Here is a 24,615-nt window from a genome sequence, read left to right as displayed (position 1 = left end):
TATCTTGCCAAGCCATGATGACGAAGTGTCGTGACTGCAACGCAGACCACGCGTCCGACATATGGATGTGGGGCGCTGACAGGGATTTAGCCCACATTAACAAGTCTCACACTCTATTTCGGTCCTTTGATTCGCTTTTCAATTTTTTAAGGAGTAGACCCTGCGGTAACGTTGCTTGTTGTCTAGTGGGTCTCACTCCCAAGCAGCCGTCTCTATCTGCAAAATGGGCAAATCCTCCGCTTTGTGAGCGAGAAAAATCGAAAACCCCCAAATCACATGACTCGACAACCCAACGAAGAATTGAAACCAGACAAATATACTAGCTACGGGTGGGCTTCCTTTAAATCCACCCTGCACACAGTTTACAGGTTGATATCTCTTCTGTGATTTTGCAGATTTGCATTTTGGGGCGCAAATCACGTGATAGACACATTATCAGGTTATGGAATTTATGCACAGTGCACATGTGGGGCTTCCGGTTTGTTTTTCTAGTCTGAGATTTTCGCGAATTAGCACCTATTATTATCGCCTGTATTCGTGGCATCCGTCCATTTCTGGCACAACATACGTAAGCTGCGGCGCTGCTGAAAAGCTTCGATTGTGAACGGGCCCACGTTCTGATGACTAACCCTCAGCCCTAACTGAAAGTAGTCAAGACTCAAGGGTCTAAGCCCGATCCGCTTGGCACGGCCTCGTCAACGGGCTTGGATTCCGCGCGAGTAGGAAATGACCTTGCAGCTTAGAGACTTGTAGACTTGGTCCACATTATGCATGACAACCTAATACATGACCACAACATACACGGGGATTTCGAAATATCAAAATTGGTGGACTGACTGAGGTTGTATTAAGGTTTTGCGTAACCCTGGAATGTTCGCGCGTGTCCGACCTCAGTTCGTTCCTGGATGGGAATACACGTGGCTTGATCACGTATTTAGCGAGGTTTTGAAAATAAGAAAGGCCTGTGTTCACCTTCATGGATATTATCTAGAGCGGTACATTGCTGCATTAATAGATTGACATAGACTGCAAGTTATACGCGTTGGAATTACCGCCCCTACCGCTTGACCTGCCATTTGTGACTACCTAGTGAAGAGGGGAACGCTCGTTGGCTGTACGCTCTGACGACGCACGAATCGGATATACTCAGCAAAACCCACCACGACCGAAGGTCGCCCTCGGCGAGCAGTGGATCCCTCGACAAAGGTCAAAAGTGAGAGATGTGTAAGTGCGTCCATTCTGTAACTAGTGCTAAGTTCGTATTAATATACCCTTTTCCTTACGGGACGGAATGTGACCCGTAAGGGTATGGTAATCCGTAGTAGGGACCAGTTCTCCCCACTACACTAGCTAGCTCCATCCCTAGGTGAGTATGGGATATAAGAATCCACCAAGGTGGGCATTTCTTCGACAATGCGTCTTTTAACTATCTGTCATTCGCATAATAGTATGAGGGAGTCTGGGCTAAACAGCATTAGTCTACTCTGTAGATCCTTGGTAAATTCCTTGGCATTTGCGCATCGAAAACCCTCATGTAGTACGGTGAACGAGTAACGCTGGAAGGGTTAATAGGAGGAAAAGATACATAGCTTCCATTTATTGAATTCTTGCTATCTTTAGGTATTGTTCGAGTCCTATCCGGTTTGCTCAGTCGGTAGGACATATGACGGTCACCCTTTTTTGAAATGAATAAAGTAAACATAATCACATTATTGTATATTGGTACGACATGGATCACCATAATTCTATGAATCATACAGTAAGTTAAAGACACACATCCAAGGTCATCAACCAATCTATCTAATCTAAATGGTCAAAGTTGCCTCAAGAGGCAGATCTCTGCTGTTGCGACCAACATAGATCTTGTATGTGCCGCGCTGGAGCAGCCACTCCTGTGCAGTGGTATCCCAGGTACTCAAGTCGCGACGAGTCAAGCTGAAGCTAACTGTGGTCGACTTTCCAGACTTGATGAGGACCTTCTCAAATCCACGAAGCTGGCGAATGGGGCCATTGGGAATACCAATGTAAAGCTGAGCAACCTCCTGGCCATCAACACTACCAGTGTTCTTGATAGTGGCAGTCACGGTAGCCAGCGTGTCGAAGAGGCGGGGGTTTCCACCCGAGACAATCGCGGCCTTGGCCGGGTACTCGGAAGGAGAAGAAACCTTCTTGGACACCTTGAGCTTCGAGTAGTCAAAGGTTGTGTAAGAGAGACCATAGCCAAAGGCGTACTGGGGCTCGATACCCTTCTTGTCAAAGGCACGGTAGTCAATGTACACACCCTCTGAGAAGTCAGACTGGGGGAAGAACTCGTAAATACCCTCGGGCTTGGCGGGTTCCAAGAGGTCGCCATAGTCAGAATCTTTCTTGGCAACAGTGTAAGGGAGTCTTCCGGATGGGTTGGCATCTCCGTAGAGGATATCCACCACAGCGCGACCTGTGTCCTGGCCGGGGAGATGGGCATAGATGATACCAGTGACGTTGACATGGTCAACCCATGATTCAATGGTGCGGATACCAGCGTTGTGAACGACGACGACGGTGTTGGCACAGTTGTCAGCGACGTTGTTAACGATAGCGTCGCTGTGGGCATCATGAAGCGCGTCGCGGTCTAATCCTTCAGTGGAGTAGGCGTTGATGAAGACCAGGCAAACGTCAGAAGTATAGTCCACAACTGGGGTTACGGAAGTAAAGTCCCAAAGAAGAGACGAGCCGTCCTCGTAGGCGCGGCGCTGGATGGCGCTAATAGGAGCATCGACGTAGGCAGGTGTGTTTCCACCGGAGCCACCGCCAACATATTGGGTCCCATTTTGGTAGAGAGCTGCTCGGTGAGTGATTGAGTTCAAGCTGAAGTCGAAATCGGAGGCGAGTTGCAAGGTCATTGGGGTATAGGCATCGTACCCAAAAACGGAAATCAGCTTGGGGGACTTCAGAGGGAGGGCGTTATTGGTGTTCTTAACCAAAACGTGGCCTTCGGTAGCGGCTTGAAGAAGAATCGGCTTCGCTTCACTGGAGGTGGCAATTACAGCTTGGTGCGCGGCATTTGCGGTTAAAGGCATGCCAACGCCGGGGTTAGGGAAGGCAGTGTCTTGGTCCAGGTAGTACCAAGTGGCCATAAGTCTGCAAGAGATAATTAACATCTATTAATCATTGGTTTCGCATTAGACATACCTCGTTATCATGTCATCTAGGCGAGAGGCCTCCATTGTTCCATTCGCGATGGCAGTGGTCAAGTTGCTGTTCCAGAGCGTCGATGAAGGCATCACAACGTCAAGTCCAGCATTGGCACTGGCAATACCGCCATGCTGAGCATACCAGTCAGAAACCACGTATCCTGTTGATTATGTCGTTAGTAATTAATCAGTCGGCCTGAAAAGTGGTATCGTACCTTGGAAGCCAAGCTCAGTCTTCAGCAAACCATTCAGGTTCTTGCTGTTTTGACAGGCGTATGAGTTGTTGACTCTGTTGTAAGAGCACATGACACAGGTGGCACCCGCAAGGACAGCATCCTGGAAGGGCCAGAGGTAGAGTTCGTGAATAGTCTGGTCGTCCAGGTTAGAAGAGACAGACTGGACAGTGTTATTATCCGAATCAGTGGTAGGATTGCGAGCAGTCTCTTGCTCATTGGCAATAAAGTGCTACTTAGATTAGAATCGTGTCTCAGAAAGCGTTTCAGTCGATAGGCATACCTTGAGTGATGTTGCAACATTCTGGGACTGGATACCCTTGATGGACTCGGCGATCAGGATTCCACTGAGATAAGGATCGGTAGCAAATCCCTCCCAGTTACGTCCACCAACTGCTACACGACCGAGGGGACCAGCGACGGGGCCAAGAATCATGTTCACGCCCTTCTTGCGGTACTCCTTGCCCATGTGGATACCTCGGTCATTGGCAAGGTCACGGTTCCAACTGAAAAGAAAGTCAATAAAATCCTTGTTCGGTGAACATTTCTTAAAGACTTACCTGGCTCCGACGGAAATTCCAGAGGCCCAACCATTAACGTAGTCACTGCCTCTCTGGAACGTTTCTTATTAGTTCAAGTACAGAAGGCTTGAGGCGGTGGTACCTACGAGACCATTTTCAGCATCACTGACACAGATACCCGGGAATCCCAAACGATCGATGGATTGAATAAATCCAGAGCAGCCGGTCTCAGTTGTTACACCAGCAGTGAGATTAACTTTCTCATCATCCGAGAGTTGAGCCACAAAAGCCTTAGCTTTCACGTAGGCAGCGGCCCAGTCCCCAGTACCAGATCCGGCAGCTATTCCACGAATTAGTGACCCTAAAAGAACAGAGCGCTCATGATAGTTAAGTCAGAATGAAACAGAATCTTCTGACTTACGAGATGGGTGAACTGAAGGAGACTGGCCATAGAAGTGACTGTCACTGGTGATAACGTCTACAGCAGCAGCATAGTTGCCAAGGGCAAGGCCAACCAACAGGCTTGCCGGACCCCAAGAATTTAACATGGTAGAAGTTGAACAGGTGATTGACTTGATGATTCCATTTTTCAGTAAGAGAACTTCCCCTTTTATATTTTCCCCGTCGCTACTATGAATCATTAAATCCACAGAAAAACTTCAACGCTTCCCCACACTCCGCTAGTCAACAGCAGTGCTACCGACATCATCCCCCTCTCAACAACCTACAGTCGGCTATTTATCGGCAGAACTTTTTCTTGTATCCCTCCAAAAATGGCAAAAAGAAGGTGCTAAGGCGGGAAATTCCTTTACTAGCTCCTTGGTAAACACTTGGCAACCAATCTGGAAGAAGGGTTAGGTGGGGAGAAATGATCCCGTGTCAAGTGGCTTGAGTTAGTCGGGTGGAAGAAAGTTAAAGTAGGCGAAGACTCGAAGTAAACATGTCAATGTACGCAGGTCAAGGGTCACGCGCAGGCTCCGGGGCAAGCTGCAAACCCCGGAATGTGGGGGAAGCCGGACATTTCCCGACGTCCCCGTGGGGTCGGTATTCGGCTTTTCCAAGCGGCACTTTGATTGTTCAAGCGGGGTAAAAAGGTCATTGCGCATGGTCTTATGGTTGCATTTCAGCTGCTAAGGTATATTAGCCCGACCTTATGATGGAATGTTAGAGCTGTAGAAAATTTGGATATGCTACAAATATGAAGACTGGTTATGAATTGTCACGTGGCACTACAGAGTACAATAATAAGTTTAGCCGGTAGCGTCAAAGCTTGAAAGCCACCGGGGATGAATAACCGGATTCTCCAACTTTCCTTGGAATTTCTCCCGGTCGTGGCTGAAGAAATTTCGCTTCGGAAGGGAACGAAACTCTATTCGACTTAAGAAAGAGTAATTGAACCACATGGCAAAACACATGGCATCTATAAATGCTGAAAATGTAAACAAACACTTTCTCTCAGTATAGCACACTTCTGTAAACCTCTCAAGGCCCGAAACATCGGAATCTGACAATAAGAGTTAAATTTAACGAGAATTAGGTTGTTTTCTGCCCCAGTATTTTTTTGGATATTCACTAGCGCTAAACATGACTAGGGAAGAGGCGTTTCAATTAAAATATGGCCAAATAGGAAGGCAGAATGCTTAGCACCCGACATCGGCTTCCCGTGGTTTAATTCTGTGGTATGGACGCCAATACGTCATTGTCGAGACCCAAACGGGCTGGCTACTTGTTTACGGCCCGAAATGTTAAAGGGTCATTAATTTCCGCGATAGAATCGGGAAATGTTCGGTATTTCCCGAAATCATGATGGCAAATCTCGAAATGTCGGGACTTTCCGCACAACTTTGACAAAAAGAAAACTTAGACATGAGTGCGATTAAGATCGGGGGAGCGCCCCTGGAATTTCTCATAAAATTAGACAAACGAAAACGAGAAGCTCTAACTGTTCATTTTGGGTATTCTGAAATCATATCATAAATCTTGCATCTCATAAAATCAAGTGTTCCTGCCATGGCTATAATCGAAGAGCATGGCAAGATATAACCATCGCATCAAGCAAGCTGGCGTTCAACGTTCCGGGGGCCAGTCAAAAGGGAGGGTGGGATTGGTGACACGCGACCACGGAAGCCATGAGCTTCTCTGGAACCGGGTCGTGGAGGAGGGGGAGGTGGTGGTCGAGGGCGACCGAAGCCCGGAGGGTGAGGATGGTGATGGGACAAGGGATGCGTAGGCATCGAAGGACCACCAACAGTCAGACGACTGAAGTCGCCTGGAAGTTGCTGTGACTGGTAGAGGTACTGGGCTGGTTGTGACGAAGCAGAGGCAATATAGCCTGCGGACCGAGTGGGATCGCCAGGGAGGGAGACGAGAGAAGCGTTGAGGGTGCGAGTAATGTCTTCGACGGTGACCTCCATGGGAGCGATGTAGGTGGTGTTGGTTTTCTCGGACCAAGCCAAGACGTGGCCGCAGACGCGACCGGTTGCTCTGTCAAAGACCCATGCGCCAGAGTCGCCGGGGGCTTGCATTTTGTTAGCTTCAGGAACGTTTACTTCATATATGAACAGGTTGATCTTAAATCCGGCGGGGACGGTCATTGATTACCGGCTTAACAGGTAGGGGAATCACAGGGGTATAACAAAACAAGAACAAGGGTATCTAACTAAACATTCGTATAGACATAAACATCAATCTGTAAGGTGCGCTTCTTACCTCCAAAGTTCCCGTTGACGCAAAAGCTAGTCGAAAAGGAGTGCCGCCCATGCAACTTGACAAGCGTCATTGCTTTAGATATTAAACCTGATTGTAGGCCACTTGTACGGCCACAGCAATGAACTTGCAATCCACCCAGTTCCTCCATTCGCGCAATTTGGTTCAGAAATATGGGTGGGGGTTGAGCGGATCGTCCGGGGGTGGGCCTCGCGGGGGAGGATGTGGTGTTATCAATGATGATATTCCGAGGATCCATGCGGGCGTCGTCGACTTTTATGAGCGCCCAATCAATCTCATGCTTGATCCCCTTCCACGTCCAGCGCCGTACACCCGATGATGCATGGATGTAACCTAACGAATGTGAGGCAAGGTGCTCATCATCGCGGTCTTCGGGGGACGGAAAAAAATCCTCGTGGACATCATCAATGGCTGGCTGCGTGACAAAAAGCCGTGGCTCTTCGCCTGGGTCAATGCCGGTGGTGTCACCTATCGATGCAGCATCATCATCATCGTTGTCAGGATCAATAGATTCATCGTCAGAGGATTCATCTTCCGACAGCCAGTATTCGTCACCGTCCGGGCCCGGCGATGTTGAAGCATCATCATCCTCAAGATCTGAAATCTCAAGATCCAAATTGGCTTCAGATCGATCATCTTCAGGATAAGCGTGCATAGAATTCGAGATCGAAGCGTTAGATGTGTCACGAGGTCGATTACCCGAAGAACGAGCTGGAACATCTTGATCATTGGTCTCGGAGCCTTCATCGTCACTCGGTGCCTCGAGCATATGGTGGACTGTCAGACCATAGGGCATTCCATCAACTAGGACTGCGCCACCATATGAGACAGGAGGCAGATGTTCTTCGTTCTGAAAGGCACCAATCGAGGCTCCACACAAAGGCCGTTGCTGATAACATGGGTTGAGTTCTCGTTGACGAAAGGGCGTCTCGTTAGATCCATTAGGACGAGTCTTCGCTGGCCTACGGCGTTTGTGGGGGACCTTGGACCTTTCGATATCCCCCCGGATAACAATCAGATCCCAATCATCACGACCCAGCTGGAAGTGTTTCTTCAGCGCAGATCTGACTTTCTTGACACTGGAACAGGTAACACAGATTGTGGTCCGTGCGGTGTCCGGTGATTCTCCAGTCATCATGAGGGTGGCTCCACAGGATTCATTTGACTCTTTCAGAATCTTTTGTAGGAGTCGGCTCAATTTCGGCATCAACTGAATGTTCCACTCGTGTAGATGATCGTCGGGGATATCCAAGTTGGGAATACGCTTGACGGTACGTTTCTTAGCAGGTTTCTCTAGGCTTTTTTCCGGTGTGCCTGCACCCCACTGATGACTCGGAACAATCGGCATCTTTTGGCCTATATTAGTTGGCTCGCAGGCAGATATATATGCGTCCACTTGCTCGTTTGTGGGCGTAGGTTCGGGGGTCGGAACAAGAGCTAGTGGGAGGCAGTCATCCAGCTCTTCGGCAGGCGGCGCAGAGAAGATATCAATCCGACAGCATGACCAAAGGATCTTGCAGATGGTATACATGAAATTCATGGAAAAAGAGAATGTCCCATCAGGATCGGATAAGTCGAGGACGGGGTAATGGTAGATTTGAGGAACACGGAGAGAGAGATCGGTCATGGGTTGCGTAGAAAGATGGAAGTTGGGTGCATCGAGACAAAGCTGCACAGCCTGAAGGTATGCACCGCCGCATTTTGCACCAAGTTTTTTGACATAGAGATCTTCGACGCGGTGTTTAAACCAAGAGCGGTCGTACTTCATCTTCCACAGGCGCCCGACCGGTGCCCACAGACCAATCTCCAGCAGAATCAAACCGAGGGAGTATAGGTCGTAGGCCCATGCGCCATCATCGTCGACATTTCTCTTGTCTTCGGGATGACGATACATGGCTGTACTCAATGGTTCGGGGGTAGGTCCATCTCCAGAGAAGCGGGCGGGGGAAGTCAAGTAAGGACGACGAAGATCAGGAGAGAGACCACTTTCATCGTTATTTGCATCTGTCCTACCGGGAAAGAAAATGATGTTACTGCTGTTGATGTTACCATGCACAGCATTTTGGCTTCTGAGATGCAAGGCAGACATCAATAGGTCATAGGCAAGCCGAAAGCGGATCTCGAGGTTGGGCATCCGCTTCTCACGATAGTCATCCGAGGAAGGGGAAGGGAGGAGCGATACGAGGGGCATTGGCTTCAGTTCTTTCAATAGATCGCTTGGGTTGCGTAAAAACGGGAAGTAATCAACGGGCATTTGATAAAGGAAGGCGTAACGGGCGTTGGGCTCATCAATGCAATACCCCAAGAATCTTAAGAGACCGAGATGGGAGATTCTGGCATTCTGTAATAGTTGTTCGAGAGATTGTTGCAGCTTTTCCAGCCGGAAATTCTTGGTGTCTTTTCTTGAATCCACCATAATAGGCATAAACTCAACCAGGACTGAGACATGAGATTCTTTGGTAAAGGCCTGCAGAGCAGGTGAGGCGGAAGTATTCAATCGACCAATGGCACGCGAGTTCGAAGATGCAGCAACTGGTTCGTATGGTGGCGGGCTGTTATCATCGGCGGCCCCGTATAGCTGTAAAGCAGATCGTGGAATGACGAGATGGTGAGTCGAGGGAAATGAAGCGCTGAAGTCACGCTGCATAGTGGGGGATTGTGTATATTGGTCAAGTATCTTCGGACTCTGGATCTTTTCCTTCGATTCCGAAAACGAGCCATGCGGGGAGTCAAACGGTGAGGCCGGGGTAGGTCGAGCGCGCCGCTTCGTTGAAGACATGCTGGAAGCCATTGTTCGCCGCGAGCGGGACAGGTCATATAACGTATCAATGCAGGCCGTCAGGTCACTCAATATGATCTTTGAGCGGCTGATGTCGTCCTCTGTCCACTGGGTCTTTAGAGGTCCGCTTCCGAGGGCTTGTTTCGACAGGTCCACCTTGCGGTCTTTCGGAGGGTGCATAGGAGGGTCAAGACGCTGAACTCGCTCGGCGTCATTGAGCAGATCCTGGATTGTAGACATGACGCTCTCGACCACATCACTGAATCCCGCCGCGGTCAAAGATTCATCGATATCGTTGGGCTGAGCGGCACTGGCGTCGCTCCAGTCCAGACCCCAGGCCAACAGCCGATCCCGTTGTTTCTGAAAACTCTGATGCAGAGCTACAAGTTCCGGATCGTCGACTGCTTTCGAAGCGGTGGTGACACTTTCGCAGGATGTCTTGGTGTCGGTATATAACTTGGTGAGGCGGCGCTGGAGGAAGCCGCCGCTTCCTCCGTGGCGCAGGACGGACATATTGGGTGATAACGTTCGATCAGGAAGTTCCAAATATCAAAATACAGAGTCGCGTAGTATCACAGATCCATCCTGAGAGGTTGAAAGATATGAAAACCCAGAGCAGGAAGGTCAGGGGAGAAGAGCCATCAATGGGTGCCTAGGCGCGGCGATTGCAGCGATAAACCCGATGCGGGAGTGTAGAAGGGAATCCTGTTGCCTAACCAATGACATTGTTCGATCTGTGCAGTGTTGTGGAGTCTAAATGATCACGTGGCAGGCATCTCAATTGTATTTTTGGGAATTGTGGGTCGTATCAGACCGATGGTAATATTACACGACGTAAGGTTGTGTGGTCAAAGTGGATCCACAGGCAGCAGCACGAATCAGTTGCAAAGTTCATGAGATTGCCTTGAGAATGGTCTAAATTTACAGTATCAATGAGACGAAAATAAAATAAAAAGTAACACACACAGACACATTTGATCTTCGAAGGAAAAATGAAAAGCATAAAAGTTAGGCAACATTCGAAGCCACACCAAATATCTTCCATGATCAGACTTCATCCCATCTTCACCCTGTGATCAACCTCGACACTCCGACATCCCGTGCACGCTTTTCACTGAAATTATGCAATCGCTCACCGATAAGATACACATCATCCCGCATGTTGATGCGCCAGATGGTCACCCAGCGGAGCACAAGATGGATACTCCACGCGCCGAGGGCGAATAGCAAAGTGGCGAGGTAAGCATAGCGGTAGATGTTCTGTTGCGCCTCAGCCCAGTAGAGGATTGTATATTTCAGGATTCCGCCAATAGACAAAGGAATGACAACGGCGGCAGCTGTGAAGAGTAATAGAGGCAGGATAAGAGCTCGCGTGGCGAGGTGGACATTGGGACGGAGCCAGCCATCGCGAAAGATACCGTTCAGAACTGCCGCGGCCCAGGACCGAGGGTGCCACGATGTCAACTTGATTGCCATCTGGACGTACAGTACCCCTAGTGTCCAATCCTGGACGACATGAACAACATGAGATTTACCGTCACCGAACAAGGTATGCAGAGGGATCAGCACATAAAGCTCCGTGAGTAGTGCGAAAAGCGTGGGTAGCAGGATTGCCAAGGCAGCAGAGATGTAAAGGAGACGCCCAGCATTAACTGCAAGAGTTGCACAAAGTCGGCTAAAATCACTCGGAGATCGCAAGTGTGCCCAAGAGTTGTCTTGCAAGGTTCTCAATGCTGCGCGGCAGTGATATACCAGGTATCCAAAACTGAAAACGGCGCATAGCCCGCTGGAGAATGCATAGATGTCGTTCACGGGCAGCGGACTGGAAAATAGCACAGATATCATTTTCCGCCCAATGACGAGCGGAATAATTGTGATGCCTACCCCCGTAGTTGCAGCAAACAGCCAGATGAAGAGAATAAAGGTGGCGATTCGAAGTCGGAAGAAAGGCGGGATGTAGACTTTGGTGAACATGTTGCTGGAACGGCCATGTAATCCATCTTCCATATCGACTTTACCATCCACGCGTTCATTGTTCTCGGTCACCTCCAAGAAAACTTGGGTTCCTTTTGGTATGCGAACCTGGTCTGAGGCAGGAGCCCGGACGTATCGGCCGTCTCGCAGGAAATACACATCACGGTTTTCGTTCTCCGCTGCAGCCTGTTGAGCTGCCCCGATCACGGGTCGTTCCCACTCACCCTTACGTCCAACAAATAGGCCCCACCAGTTCCGATGAACGTGATGTCCTTCCTCTTCGGGGTGTCTCTCTGGGAAGAAAAAATTGCTGAGGCGCAGGAAATGGGCACACTGGTGGAACCACCAGTCGTACAGACCATGCAGCGCATCCGAAGGCTTGAAGGATGAGATGATGTGTGGCATGACAAAGTTGTAGAACAAGAGATCAACCGGAAACTCAAGCATAGGGGTTCTAGCAGACCAATGTATGGGCAGAACACCATCGAATGCAAAGTCTAAGCCCCACACAACTCCTCCTAGACAGACAATTACCAGCGTTCCATAAACAAGAGCACTAAAGCCGATCTTACGGAGCTGGGTGGCAATGCTGCGTTCCAGGACATCGCGGATGGGGTGAAAAGTAGGGTCATCGGGATCTCGGATGAAGTCTGTGGGGGAAAAGATTAGTATTTCGACGGCTTAGATGGTGGATGAAACTTACAAAGAACGCCCGCCCGCAGGATCTTTCGGCACATGGACACAAATAGGGCAAAGTGAAACATGTAACAAGTGCCAATGAACCAGTGCACAAATAGTGACGTGAGCGGAGATCCTGTCGTAAAAGCAATGCGGGAGAAAATAGTGGCCTCGGAGAAAAGAGGAAGCAAAGCAATGTCGAGCAAAGTGCCACAGTAGAGAGGAAAGACGATCATCTCAATGCCAATGATCAGGATCACTTTCATTACGCCCCCAGCCTGGAGAAGAATCTCAGCAACCATGCCTTGGATCTGTTGCCCGCGGTTAGGTCCCGCCATAAATCCATGGATCCGGAGATAAAGATATCCCATGATCGTTGCAAGCAGATACCCCATCAATATAGCGATGGCACGGTCTTTAGTGTCCCACACAGCGAGATCGTAGTCGACAGACACGGATGCTGAAGCTGCCTTGGCGGCGCTCGCATTGAGTAGCTTCGTTCCGGGGCTAGAATACAGTTGAGACCGTGTGAAGTTTCCGATGTGCTGCTGGAAGTACACTGCGTATTCCTTCACCAGGGAAAAGTCTAGATCGAAAGAGAGCGCTCCCGGAATCCCTAGGGTGAATAATCGCAAGGGAAAGTCATGGAGAACAAACTTCGTAATAGCGAACATTGACTCAAAGAAGGCAAGAAGACGAGCCTGGTGGAGTCTAAGTGCTTGGTGAGACAGAATTGAGAACATAGGTATGTCTGACTCGTTGAAAACAAGGAAGGCTTTAACAACCTTATTCAAACGGTGAGAGCTGGCGTCGATAAGTGAAAGTGAGGCACTTGTGACGGATTTCCCTCGTGGGATCCATTCTCCAAGAGGAATGAATGCGACAAAGGGGCTCAGCAGTAGTCTGCAAATGAGCGTCACCCAGTACATGACGTAGCCAACGACACCAATCAATGTATCAAGAGCAATGTCTGTCACGACAGTCAGTGTAGTCATTGGTACGCCAACAATCAGTTCCAACGGATTGGCCAGCAAAACTAATGCAATCTTTCCCCACAAGTATGGAAGCCAGATGCCGACAGTGACTGTAAAGGCGATCAGAAGAGCACAGAAGACACCGTTTTGTAAAAGGCCAAAGATTGGGCCCTGCATGCCGATTAAATCCATGATTCCTTCAAAATCATCCCCTTCGATGGCATCCATGTCATTTGCGTCTAACCCAGCTTCAGCCGCCATGGCCATATCGCCCTCGATGGGTGCTTCTTCTAATCGGTTTGGAACAGGGACAAATGGCTCTTCCAATGCTGGATTTTGAACAATGTGCTCATCATCGGCTGGGACTACCTCGGCAGGGTCAGGCTCTCCCGGAGTGATATCTCCCCAGAACCAGTTCATCAGTCTTTCTAAGGAGCCCAATTGATTCTGATCTTCCTGTAGACCTGTATGCTCTGTCTCGCCTTGAGCAGGCAACTCCTGATTTGGAATCTGTGTAACAGGTCTATCATCCGGTTGGGTTTCTCGACGGGTATTGGCATTATCCTGCGGGTTCAATGAATTGCGAGCACCGAAAATATCACCAACTTCAGGATTATTTGCGCTGTTTGAGGGACCAGCGAAGGTTTGGTCCTGAGTACCGGATGTCAGCGCGTTCACGATCCAGCCCAGTTCCTCTTCACGGCCTTCCTCCCGAATTAGTCGTAATATTTCCTCACGATCACCATTGGATCGAGCCAAGATGTCTCTGAAGCCAGCTACGCCGGAATGAGCAACATGGTCCTGGTTGTAGGATTCTGGGCTGGCAGATTCGTCGGTGGTAGCTTGGTTAAGCGCATAAGGAGAAGCTCTCTCCAAAAGTGGAAGACCATCATCTGAATCAGTCCAGGAGGGAGCGGGAGATGCAGCGCGAGGTCGGGGGACTTCGTGGAGTTCCTCCTCTAAGTCAAGTTCCAGAAGAGGGAGGGGGCGAACCGGTAGAGGTGGCCGCAATTGTTCATTAACCCGGTTGGCATTTACATTCAGCTGCATGGCAGCTTCCCGTTCACCCTCGGCGATGTTGGCCATGGGTTGCTGTTGGACGACCCATTCTCGGATCAGAAACAAAAGTATAAAGGCAACCACTACCAGTAGAGTGATGAGCTGTCCTTCCAAAGTATCAATTATCATATTATTGATGGTCGGATAAGGTGTGAGTGTCATGAGAAATTTCACATCTGAAAGCCAGGATGGATACCGAGCCTTTGCTAACCCGGTCATATTGGTTGCCATGGAACCATTATGGCCGCCAGGTGATGTCAAGGCAGGGAGGAAAAGCCTGGGTATCACTTTTTTGATCAGCGCGAGCATCATTGGCTCCCCAGTGGTAAAGCCTTCGGTTGAGGACTGCATTGCTGGTGCCGCACTGACAGCAGATTGGATTGCACTCGAGATTGTGGGGATCACCGATTTGACCATGGTAGCGCTGGCTGCGGTTTGATTTGCAGCAGCTTGGACCAGACCTTCTACTGCCGCCTCTTTACCTGCTCCACTGGTGGACCATCGGCCATCCGCAAGCCAGAAGAGTGCCCTCCAGATTGCGCGCATTGACCATGGCAACCATCCCAGCCAGACGAAGGCAACGAGGCCAAATCGCAGCCAGGTGACTATTGTTCCCAAGGATTGAATCAAAGCTTGCCTCAAAAATAACGGTGTCGGGAGGTTTTGTGGCATATTCGGGTCGTATAGCTTGGTGAACCGAAAAGGTGTCTTGCAAAGCTCACAATGTTTCTTTTGCGAATGTGCTAGCCATTCTACCAGGCAGCTCTGGTGGACAAATTTGATGCTTCCGCTGCATTTGCATGGGTAAAATAGTGGTTCTTCATTTGTGGCCTCTCCGTGACATATCCGGCAAGTATCCGTATCTTCGAAACCCTTCTCCCGTTCATCGAAAGCTGGATCATTCATCAGGTCGGGGAAAGAGGACCCCGCCACTCTGCCGAAGGGGTTGGCGTCCATGTTCATGGCGTAGAATCTCGTCGAGTCGACGGTCGCACGTGTCTTCACCAAATCCTCATCATATGTCACTCATTCCATGTATGATAAAACTATCAACTGTTGGTTGATGTGGGTGCGGGTAGTGGTTGTTGGGTGTAAACGGGAGAACGGGGGACTCTCAAAAGACTGCAGAGGAGAAGATGGTATTAGATAAGAAGAGAGACTGAGGTGGAGAAAAAGTCAAGGACACACGTACCCTGCATTGACAGAGCCTCAACGAAACAGGCAATCGTCGTCGAGTCGTACTTCCTTTGTTCTTGCATCAGCGTTCGGACCAGTGATGCTGACTCAGCCCATGCACCCTTACAGTGAATTACATATTACAGTACTAATATCCATGGACTCGGTGGATTCAGCCATGTGATTGTCGTATATATGGTATTAGACTGTATTATGTGATGCAGGTGGCACCGATGACCTCACTGCTTTTCCTAATCGCCAACTAAAGTTCTTGCTTTCTGATGTTTTGAGTTGCCCATTTTCAATAGAAAGTGCACTCTTCCCCTATACAACTGTCGCGTTGGTGGTCGAGTGATTTGATACCCCAATAAATCTAATCAATTTTTTTCCTGCCTTAGATCTGTCTCCACGCTCCGACCGCGGCAAACCCCCCCCGTGAAGTTCTGCTGCCAAGACCGACGCGAGCATTCCGCCTAGCTTCAGCTTTCTTTCCAAGGGTCCTTATCAGGCCAATAGCATCTCAGGGGTGTTCATTGTTTTTTCCAATGAGCTCGAGCGCCTCGGTTTTTGTTTGATACCTTTGCGCAAGCGACACGGCACTGGTGTTGCACAGCTTACCCTTGTCAATTTTCGAAGCGCTCTTAGCCTAGATCAGGCCCGTCGACAACCATGACAGTGTCACAGGAGAATGGCCATGCGGAAGCAGTAATCAAGCCGAATGGCCGAAAGGAGACTGTACAAGGTCAGAGGAAAACAAAGTTCTTGGGATGGACCATCATAGGCTTGGTCGTGCGGTATGTATTGCGACTGAAATCGTGTCATTGCTGGATCTGTTTTGATGCTGATTTGTGACGGGTTTAGACTTGGAATATGGTACACGCTTCTGACACCATTCCTGCGGTGCCCATCGAACCTTTCCGACTTGAACGACACATCGCCTCGGGTTTGCAAACCGTATCTCATTGCTCGATCCCACGTGGAACCCTACGTTACTCCCTACTATGATACCTACGCCGCACCATACGTTGACCAAGCTCGCCCCTACGTGGATCAAGCTCGCCCATATGTGGAAGTTTTGAACAAGCAAGTTTATACTCCTGCATCCAAGTTGGCCCAAGCCGGTTATGAAAGGTACGGTGCACCCGCATGGGAGCAAGCTCAGGCTTATGGAGCTTCCCAATGGAAGGTCCAGGTGATGCCCCGAATTGAGGCGGTTCAGGACAAGGTTCATCAGCTCTATCTGGCTGAAGTGGATCCATACGTTCAGCAGAGCTTTGCGGTAGTGTCCCCTTACTACCAAAAAGTAAACAGCGTTGCGCTCACAGTTTATTGGAATCACCTGGTTCCTTTCTACACCCGATCCCAACCTTTCATTGGGAAGACGTATGCTACTTCCCAGGATATTCTGGTGACACATGTTGTGCCGGGTGTGCAATACACATGGTCCTCCGTTGTCTACTTTGCCAACAGCTCCCTGTGGCCCCATGTTACAGGCCTCTATTCGGAGCAGGTTGAACCGCAATTGGTCAAGATCGGACAGCGTTTGGCGAGCTATCGGGAGGGGAATCGCCTCCGTGCAGTTATAGAGGAACTGGATAAGTACGAATTAGTCTACCCTGCTTATGCAATTAATATCACTAACATGCCTATTAGCAGTTCCTCTGAGCAGCCCAGTCTCTCGACTAGCCTTGCTTCGGTTGAAGCTATTCGGACCTCTAGCAGTGTGACGATGACCTCTACCACTGAAACTCCATCTGTTGCGCCTACGATGTCGGCAGCCGAGAAGGCAAAGCTGGCTCGTGAACAGATTGACTCTGATCTCCAGAGATGGCAAGACAAGTTTGCAGTTGCAGCTGATAGTGGCATTGAAGATCTTGAAGACCGACTGGAGAAAATTGTGGGGGCTCTCATCGCCAGTAGCGCTAATAGCCACGGCCAAAGCCTCTCAACCGCACTTCAAAGTGTGGCTGCGAAACAACTCTCCACTATCAAGGACCGCATCAATGACCTTGTGAAAACACTACCCGAAGAAGATGCACCAGAACCTGAGGAGGAAGCCCGCGAAAAGATGCTTACCGACATCCGTACATCCGCCATCTCTGTCAGAGATCGTGCCCATGCTCTTCGCGAATGGTCATTGTCATTCGATGAGGAACTCCTACGTCGGGTATCTGCAGCTGTGAACTCGACTCTCGAGGTCCTTGACGGCATTCGTGATCTTGGTCTCCAGGAAATCGGTATGCGCTGGGCATGGATGGATGGCGTCACCTATAAAGACTGGGCAAAGTATCGCGCAGTCAAAGAACAGCTCCAGGACTGGCGCAATGATATCTATCACGTTGGGATGAATCACAAATCGGTCGCGGAAGCCAAGTCCGTGGCAACCGACATTTTGGATCGTGGTATGGAGGTTGCTCAAGAAACTGCTGTGGAACTTGTCCGATTGAAGGATGTTGGCTATTGGAAACTAGCTGCCCGTGAAGTCAGCGATAATTTTGAGACCAGAACTGAGGCTCCTCCCCCGAGACCAAAGCCGGAAGTTTATTCTGAGGATTCAGAGAGCGATGTTGACACTGAAAATGGTGAAACCATGAAGGTATCTTCGGAATTCACGAGATCTAATGTCGACGATGAGGATGACGATTTGGCTGGCGAGAATTCGTCGAACTTTGAGGAATCTTTCGACGGCACAGCTCACGTTGAGGGTGATGACGATATTGCTGAGTCAATTTCCGCTGATGCTATTCAGGATGAGTCGAGTCCTGTTAAGGCCGCCTGGGGAGGGGTTGCGGCAGCTGATGCTAACACCTATCAAGCTCCTATTCTGGATGATGACGAGCAGGATGCCATACATAGCTTTACAAGTAAGGCCGGTGATGCTTACTCCGACGCCTATTCCCAGGCGAGCTCAGCTTTTGCCGATTCAACCTCGAATGCCAAGATTCTTTACGAGATCGCGAAGTCGCAAGTCATGGGTCAAATGGCTCAGTCCAGTGAGCCTGCCCATGCACGGGTCCTCTCTTCCGTTGAATCGGCGTACTCTGGAGCCGTCAAGTATGCAACCGAAGAGTTCCAGGCTAAAATTGCTGCGGTCAAGGCAACTCCTACCCCTGCTGGACCTCTGGCCCAGATTTCCTCAATTGCTTCTTCTCGATTGAGCGAGGGTCTTAGCGTCGCCTCTGAGAAACTGGCCAATATTCAACCCGTCCCATCCCAAACAAGCTCTGTAGGCCTGCAGCCTTATGTGCTTGATGCTCAGCGTCGCTACTATGAAGCTGTTGGTCTTGCGCACGATCACTACACTGCTTTCGTCTCCACGGCTTCTCACGCCGTCTATGGTACTCCGACCCCCACTCCACCTCCTCGCGGCTTCCAGCAGCTCATCGAAGAGGCTGGGTCCCAATATGCACAGGCTTCTTCTCTTGTTTCCGCCAGCCTTGCTGCAGTTATCGCTTCCGCCAGCTCTATGGCTTCAACAGCAGATGAGGGGAGGGTGCAGGGCATCATTAGCGATGCCTCATCCAGGTATCACGCGGCCATGTCGGCAGCATCTACCTCTCTGTCTATTGCGTCTGCATCTGCTAGCTCTGCTGTCTATGGCACTACACCCGGTGCTTTGGAGTCCCTCTCCAGCCAAGCATCCGAGAACTGGGAAAGCCTCATTTCCAAGGCCAGCGAGCAAATATATGGCACCTCCGCGCCGTATCTTCAACAGCTGCAGGAGCGACTGCCGCAATTTGAGGCTGTTCAGGGGGTAGTGTCTGAGCTCCTTATTGGCAAGGAACCCTCATTCACGGAAAGTATCATGAGCAAACTCCGTGTTGCGTACGAAACCCCCTACCCTGCTGCCGCCTTGTCTTCTGCTTCAAGCTACATTGGTGAGACATACGAATCAGCGTCATCCGCTGCTGATGCTTACGTCTCGGCCGTTCCCAGCGTGGAGGATGTCTTACAAAACGTGAACGAACAGCTCAACGCTGCGGTCGAAGCCGCCAGTGTCGGGCTCTATGGCACTTCCAAGGGCTCTTTCGAACAGGCCACAGAGGCTGTTAATGATGCCTATAGCACTGCTTCAGCACAGATTAGCAGTGCTATCTATGGAAAGGAGTCTGGCTACATTGATATTGCCAAAGAGAACATTGAGAATATTCAGTCCAAGGCCAGTGCTGCCATTTACGGGAAGGAGCCCGGGGCAGTGGAGAGCGCCACCAGTCGCCTCGCTGCCGCTGTCGAAGGTGCCCAGTCCCAGCTAGCCGAACTGGCTTCTAGCGCCAGCAGCGTCGCCTCCGAAGCTGCTGAGACTGCTGCATCCCATGTAGAGGATGCCACCAGCCACATCAAGTCTGCCATGTCCTCGGGGAAGGACGAGTTGTAATAAACTCATTTCACACCGACTCATGAGTCATCGACTTGTGATACTTTCCCCCTTTTGCTACTGTTTCATGTCCACTCTTTTCTGAATGCCGAAATTGGGCTTCCTGCCAGCCAAATGTTGTCATGCTCGGTTTCTTGACGCATTATTCCCCATATAGTTTGTCACGATGACAATATGTTCACGACCTACCAGATGCACATTGATGTTATTATTATGTTGCGTTCCCAACATTTTCCCTCTTCGTTTTTCTTTTTCTCAATTTTCGGTTTCCCTCTTCTTTTTATCCTTCAATGCTTCCGGAAGCTCATTTTTATTTGTTTGTACTTTTTGACGAAGTAATTTGGATAAATCGGGCTTGGAAGATGGATGGCCCATTGCCATATTCCGTTTAGTTTGGAAATCATATCATTTCGCCGCAATCCCTAGCCTTTCCAGTTTGTATCGTGTACCTGTGGACTTTATAATAGGTGTGAAATATACTTGGACTAGGCCAACTGCTAGATATTCTGCCCAGCCCTAGGGTCCTTCATAGAGATCAGGAGTTTTGAGGTCGGTCTTGCTTCCTTGCACTGATGTACATGCCTTTCAAAAACTCTATCCTGGCATACGTGGCTCTTTTAAATACGTGCCAATGTCGATTATGCAGATGATGAGCCCGGATGATGTTCATAGTAGTAGATTGTATGCTCAATCTGCATGGTCCGTTGATGAGTCGAATGGACAAGATTAACGAGTTCGGTGTTTCGGTCGATCACCCCTCTTCTCTTTCTTCAACTCCCGCTTGCTCCTTGCGCCCTCAAACTCCCCCTCATCGCCACCACCGCCCATGCCCGAGAATCCCTTCTTTACACCCATGACCGTAGTGTAGGCTAGGTAGACAGAGTATATGGGAATGACCGTCCACAGCCACCAAGCACGGTCATTGAAGATACAGGCCGCAACGATGCAGCCTTCAGTCCAATACAACACATCCCACATGTATTCAGTCAGGCCAGTGGCATTCAGATCTTCACCAGCTGAGCGCACGGAGCCATCGGCATTGTAGGTTGGGCGTCCAATTCGGTCCAAGTAGAATTCGATTATTAAGGTGGGAAACGCGAGCAAGAAGTAGGGTTTCAGTGAGCGTGGTCTGTTGAAGACCTGGTGAAGAATAATGAACAGGATATGGATTGTGGCTGATATGACGTGAGTCCGAGTGAGGACAGCCGCATTGCGGCTGGCTAGAGTTTTGGCCGCTTTCTATACAGCTGTTAGCTCAACCAGCTTGTGTCGGTAGCTTTTGGTGACTCGGTGAAGCTCACCTGTGCCATTTTTCACGCAATATTACACAGTCGCACAAATAGTGGAATCAAAAAAGAGATTGAGTATTGAGTTGTCCACAAAGTGCCCAGTCCCCGCTTCAGGATGATTGATGGTGACAAATGCAGAAGTGGCCACGGCCCACGAGGGAAGCGGAGACAAGCTCGTTGAATCTCCGATTGTTGCCCTTCCGACATTCACCGCCCGGCAGAACCCATGCACCTTGATCGACGCAACCAAAATAAGATCATTATGAAGCAACACAATCCAACGTCTTCACCGCGGAACAACTGTCTATGCCCTTGACTGGATTTCTTTTCGAGCACAATGAATATGATACTGTAAAGGACTCATACTCGAGTCTACAGCATATCTGACTTTGCCGGTCAATCCTGGTCTCTCCTCCCGTTCTTACCGTTTTCGTCAGTTTACATTCCGTCCTGGCTCAAACCGTTGTCGTCCTTCGCCTCAGATCGGTCAAAGATCCCTACTTTCAGACTGTATCTTCTCCGGCCTAAAGATTGATCATATATCCATGTCTAGCGAGTGTTGATGGGCTTTGGTGCTTTGTTTCCTGAGTCGAACTCGCGCGTTGTCTCCCCGCGTCTCGGAAGGGTGTCCCCAAAGCGCCGAGCTTGGATGTGCTCTCAACAGTGAATGAATTGAATCGCGTAACCGCCTTATCCTTACTTCTCTGTTTCTTCCCCTCGACACCTTCTTCGCTCCCGCAACCGCTACTTCGCGAACTGAATCCCACGCGCGCCCATCTTCATTATGGCCTTGTCTACAGGTCATGTCGCAGGACAGCTGCGACACTTGATTTACTATCATCTCGACAACAACCTCATCCGAAATGCGCTCTTCCTTGCCGCTCGCCTCCACGCTTTCGAACCACGATCTTTCGAGGCGCAATACCTTCTGGCTCTTTGTCACTTGCACAACGGGGAGGTGAAGGCAGCCTTTGAGTGTAGCCAAGCTACCGGGTCTCGAGGCCTGCACGCCGGCTGCGCCTATATCTACGCGCAGGCTTGCCTTGATCTGGGAAAATATCTAGATGGTGTTTCAGCATTGGAACGAAGCAAAAATCTGTGGGCCTCTAAGAATAACTGGAGTGAGTGTTCGAAGTTGCCTTGCTTCGAGCCGGGACTAGACTAATGAAGAACCTCAGATAAACATAGCGAAACACAACGGCAGCACTTGCCCGATGCGGCTGCGGTTTATTGTCTGCAAGCAAAGCTGTTTCATGCCCAGAAAGACTTGACCAGAGCAGTTGATTGCTATGTGGAATCGCTAAAGCTGAACCCATTCATGTGGGATGCATTCCTAGGTTTAAGCGCAACGGGTATGCTTGATCCTACCTTCCACCCTTCCCATTGAAAACTGTCAAGACTAATATCTCTTTAGGTGTCAATATCAGAGTCCCTAATATCTTTCAACTCAGCCCTGAACTTCTCGCTATGATATCTTCTTCCCCAGATGAGTTGGACACATTATCCGAACACTTCAGTCCCACCGAAGCGTCATTCCCGGTACAAAGCACCGGGGCCCCTGGGATCGATCCTTTTACGGCCCCTACGTTACACAGTGATCACGATACTACAAATGGTAGTTCTGCTCTCTGGGAGAAGCTCAACCTGAGCTCGGTTAACGTTACATCCATGCCACAACCAATTATCCACGAAGGAATGGAAACCCCCGGCACTCAGAGCAGCGGATCGGATGAGTTTCGCATCGCAAACGGCGTCGGTGATCCAGAATCAAACTGGGAACCACCATTGGCACCAGCTAGAAAATTCCGCACAATGCAGGCAATGAGCTTGGATCACACTGCTCAAGCAGGACAAAAAATGCGACCAACTGGCATCCGTCCTCGACCAAAATCAAGAACAGAACCAGAAGAGCCACCATTCGCGCCATCTGAAAGAGAGCCTCCACCAGCACCACGGATTGGCGATCGTAAACGCACTGTTTCTGGTCAAGTCGCTCACCCTCTTCCTCCGCAGCCAACAGAACCAGGCGCTCCTCAACGTCGCAGTGTGCGCCTCTTCAATCAAATCAAACCCACCACAAAATTGACCAGTAGCACACTGGCTGGTAGAGATGGACGTGAAGTTAAGAAAGTAAGAAGTACGACCTCGAAGAATCGGGTTGGACACAATTCCACGGTTGGTCGTGTTGTTAGTGGCAACCGAAAACCGATGGACACATATGACAGTGACGGGAAAGATCACCACCGTACAACATCCATACCCCCTGTTCCCCCTCTGCCCAAAAATCACGAAAAGACAAAGGAACTTGATGCCTTGAATTGGCTTTTGGGCCTCTTCACCAAGCTTGCAATGGGTTATTTTGCTCTAAGTCGATACAAGTGTGCAGATGCCATCCAGCACTTCAATTCTCTCTCACAGGGTCAGCGGGAAACACCTTGGGTCCTGGCTCAGCTTGGCCGGGCCCACTTTGAACAGGCGATGTATGCAGATGCTTCAAAATACTTCTCCAGGGTTCAAGCCTTGGCACCTTCTAGGCTTGAGGATATGGAAATCTACTCGACGGTGCTCTGGCACTTAAAAAACGATGTGGAACTGGCGTATTTGGCACATCAGCTGTTGGAGGTCGACCGACTCTCCCCTCAAGCCTGGTGTGCCATTGGCAATTCATTCTCCCACCAAAGAGATCATGATCAAGCGCTTAAGTGTTTCAAGCGTGCAACGATGCTAGACCCTGAGTTTGCATATGCATTCACTCTACAGGGACATGAATATGTTGCTAATGAAGAGTATGACAAGGCTCTTGATGCCTACCGTCATGGTATCAAGGCTGATGCCCGGCACTACAATGCCTGGTATGGCCTGGGCACTGTTTATGATAAGATGGGCAAGTTGGACGAGGCCGAACAGCACTTCCGCAATGCCGCGATGATTAACCCCACTAACGCAGTCCTCATCTGCTGCATTGGACTGATCTTGGAGAAGAGTGACAATTCCAAGACTGCGTTGATGCACTACGAACGGGCATGCTCCCTAGCACCACATTCTATCCTAGCCCGGTTCCGCAAGGCTCGTGTACTAATGAAACTCCACGAATACAAGTTCGCACTGGCAGAACTCAAAGTCCTCAAAGATATGGCTCCAGATGAGGCAAATGTGCATTACCTTCTCGGCAAGTTGTACAAAATCATCCATGACAAGGCCAATGCGATCAAGCACTTCACAACAGCCTTGAACTTAGACCCGAAGGCAAGTTATCCTGATACCCCCTCTAAATGCACTCATTTTTTAACTTGTATACAGGCTGCACAGTTCATCAAGGATGCAATGGAATCATTAAGTGATGATGACATGGAGGATGACGATATGGCATAGGCCTGTGATGTTTCTAGGCTCCGCGGCTTTTTGGACTTTTACATTTGACTTGGGAGGATCTTGTCTTACAAGCTCGGCGTTTCCGGAACAAGTTTTCTACACAGCATCACTGGGGAGTTTTTTTTCCAGGTCTAGACACCCGGCATTCATGGTGTTTTGTACATTAGTGAAGTTTGGGCATCATGGTGAACCTGATGATGGCATAGCGCAATGCATTTTTAGCATTTTCTATTGTTTTCGAATTAGTATAGCAGACTTTTCACATACTCCAAGGGGGTAATTAGC

General features: G+C 49.7%; 6 protein-coding genes across 6 annotated transcripts; 2 read left to right on the top strand and 4 right to left on the bottom strand.

The window, feature by feature from the left end:
• Positions 1-1,805: 1,805 nt before the first annotated feature.
• On the bottom strand, positions 1,806-4,475 carry N7520_008854 (beta-glucosidase; the record flags this gene model as incomplete). Its single annotated transcript, XM_057142788.1, has 7 exons — positions 1,806-3,120; positions 3,172-3,334; positions 3,389-3,638; positions 3,690-3,912; positions 3,967-4,019; positions 4,074-4,267; positions 4,349-4,475. The coding sequence occupies 7 exons, from the start codon at positions 4,473-4,475 to the stop codon at positions 1,806-1,808; spliced, it is 2,325 nt and encodes a 774-aa protein (XP_056992076.1).
• A 1,503-nt stretch (positions 4,476-5,978) lies between these two features.
• Positions 5,979-9,946, bottom strand: N7520_008853 (uncharacterized protein; the record flags this gene model as incomplete). Its single annotated transcript, XM_057142787.1, has 2 exons — positions 5,979-6,445; positions 6,637-9,946. The coding sequence occupies 2 exons, from the start codon at positions 9,944-9,946 to the stop codon at positions 5,979-5,981; spliced, it is 3,777 nt and encodes a 1,258-aa protein (XP_056992075.1).
• Positions 9,947-10,498: 552 nt separating this feature from the next.
• N7520_008852 (E3 ubiquitin-protein ligase SSM4) lies at positions 10,499-15,081 on the bottom strand (the record flags this gene model as incomplete). The annotated part of the gene is made up of 2 exons (XM_057142786.1): positions 10,499-12,057; positions 12,111-15,081. The coding sequence occupies 2 exons, from the start codon at positions 15,079-15,081 to the stop codon at positions 10,499-10,501; spliced, it is 4,530 nt and encodes a 1,509-aa protein (XP_056992074.1).
• An 882-nt stretch (positions 15,082-15,963) lies between these two features.
• On the top strand, positions 15,964-19,669 carry N7520_008851 (uncharacterized protein; the record flags this gene model as incomplete). The annotated part of the gene is made up of 2 exons (XM_057142785.1): positions 15,964-16,088; positions 16,156-19,669. The coding sequence occupies 2 exons, from the start codon at positions 15,964-15,966 to the stop codon at positions 19,667-19,669; spliced, it is 3,639 nt and encodes a 1,212-aa protein (XP_056992073.1).
• A 726-nt stretch (positions 19,670-20,395) lies between these two features.
• N7520_008850 (SND2/TMEM208 family protein) lies at positions 20,396-20,979 on the bottom strand (the record flags this gene model as incomplete). The annotated part of the gene is made up of 2 exons (XM_057142784.1): positions 20,396-20,908; positions 20,971-20,979. 2 exons carry the CDS (start codon positions 20,977-20,979, stop codon positions 20,396-20,398), a joined length of 522 nt encoding a protein of 173 aa, XP_056992072.1.
• A 763-nt stretch (positions 20,980-21,742) lies between these two features.
• On the top strand, positions 21,743-24,330 carry N7520_008849 (anaphase promoting complex subunit bimA; the record flags this gene model as incomplete). The annotated part of the gene is made up of 3 exons (XM_057142783.1): positions 21,743-22,079; positions 22,137-22,310; positions 22,373-24,330. 3 exons carry the CDS (start codon positions 21,743-21,745, stop codon positions 24,328-24,330), a joined length of 2,469 nt encoding a protein of 822 aa, XP_056992071.1.
• Between the last annotated feature and the right edge of the window lie 285 nt (positions 24,331-24,615).

This window comes from Penicillium odoratum (assembly GCF_028828045.1).
Source record: "Penicillium odoratum strain IBT 22623 chromosome Unknown utg000006l_segment0_segment0, whole genome shotgun sequence".
Taxonomy (NCBI): Eukaryota; Fungi; Ascomycota; class Eurotiomycetes; order Eurotiales; family Aspergillaceae; genus Penicillium; species Penicillium odoratum.
The sequence above is the reverse complement of the archived record's forward strand: the minus strand, read 5'-3'. Positions and strand labels throughout refer to the sequence as shown.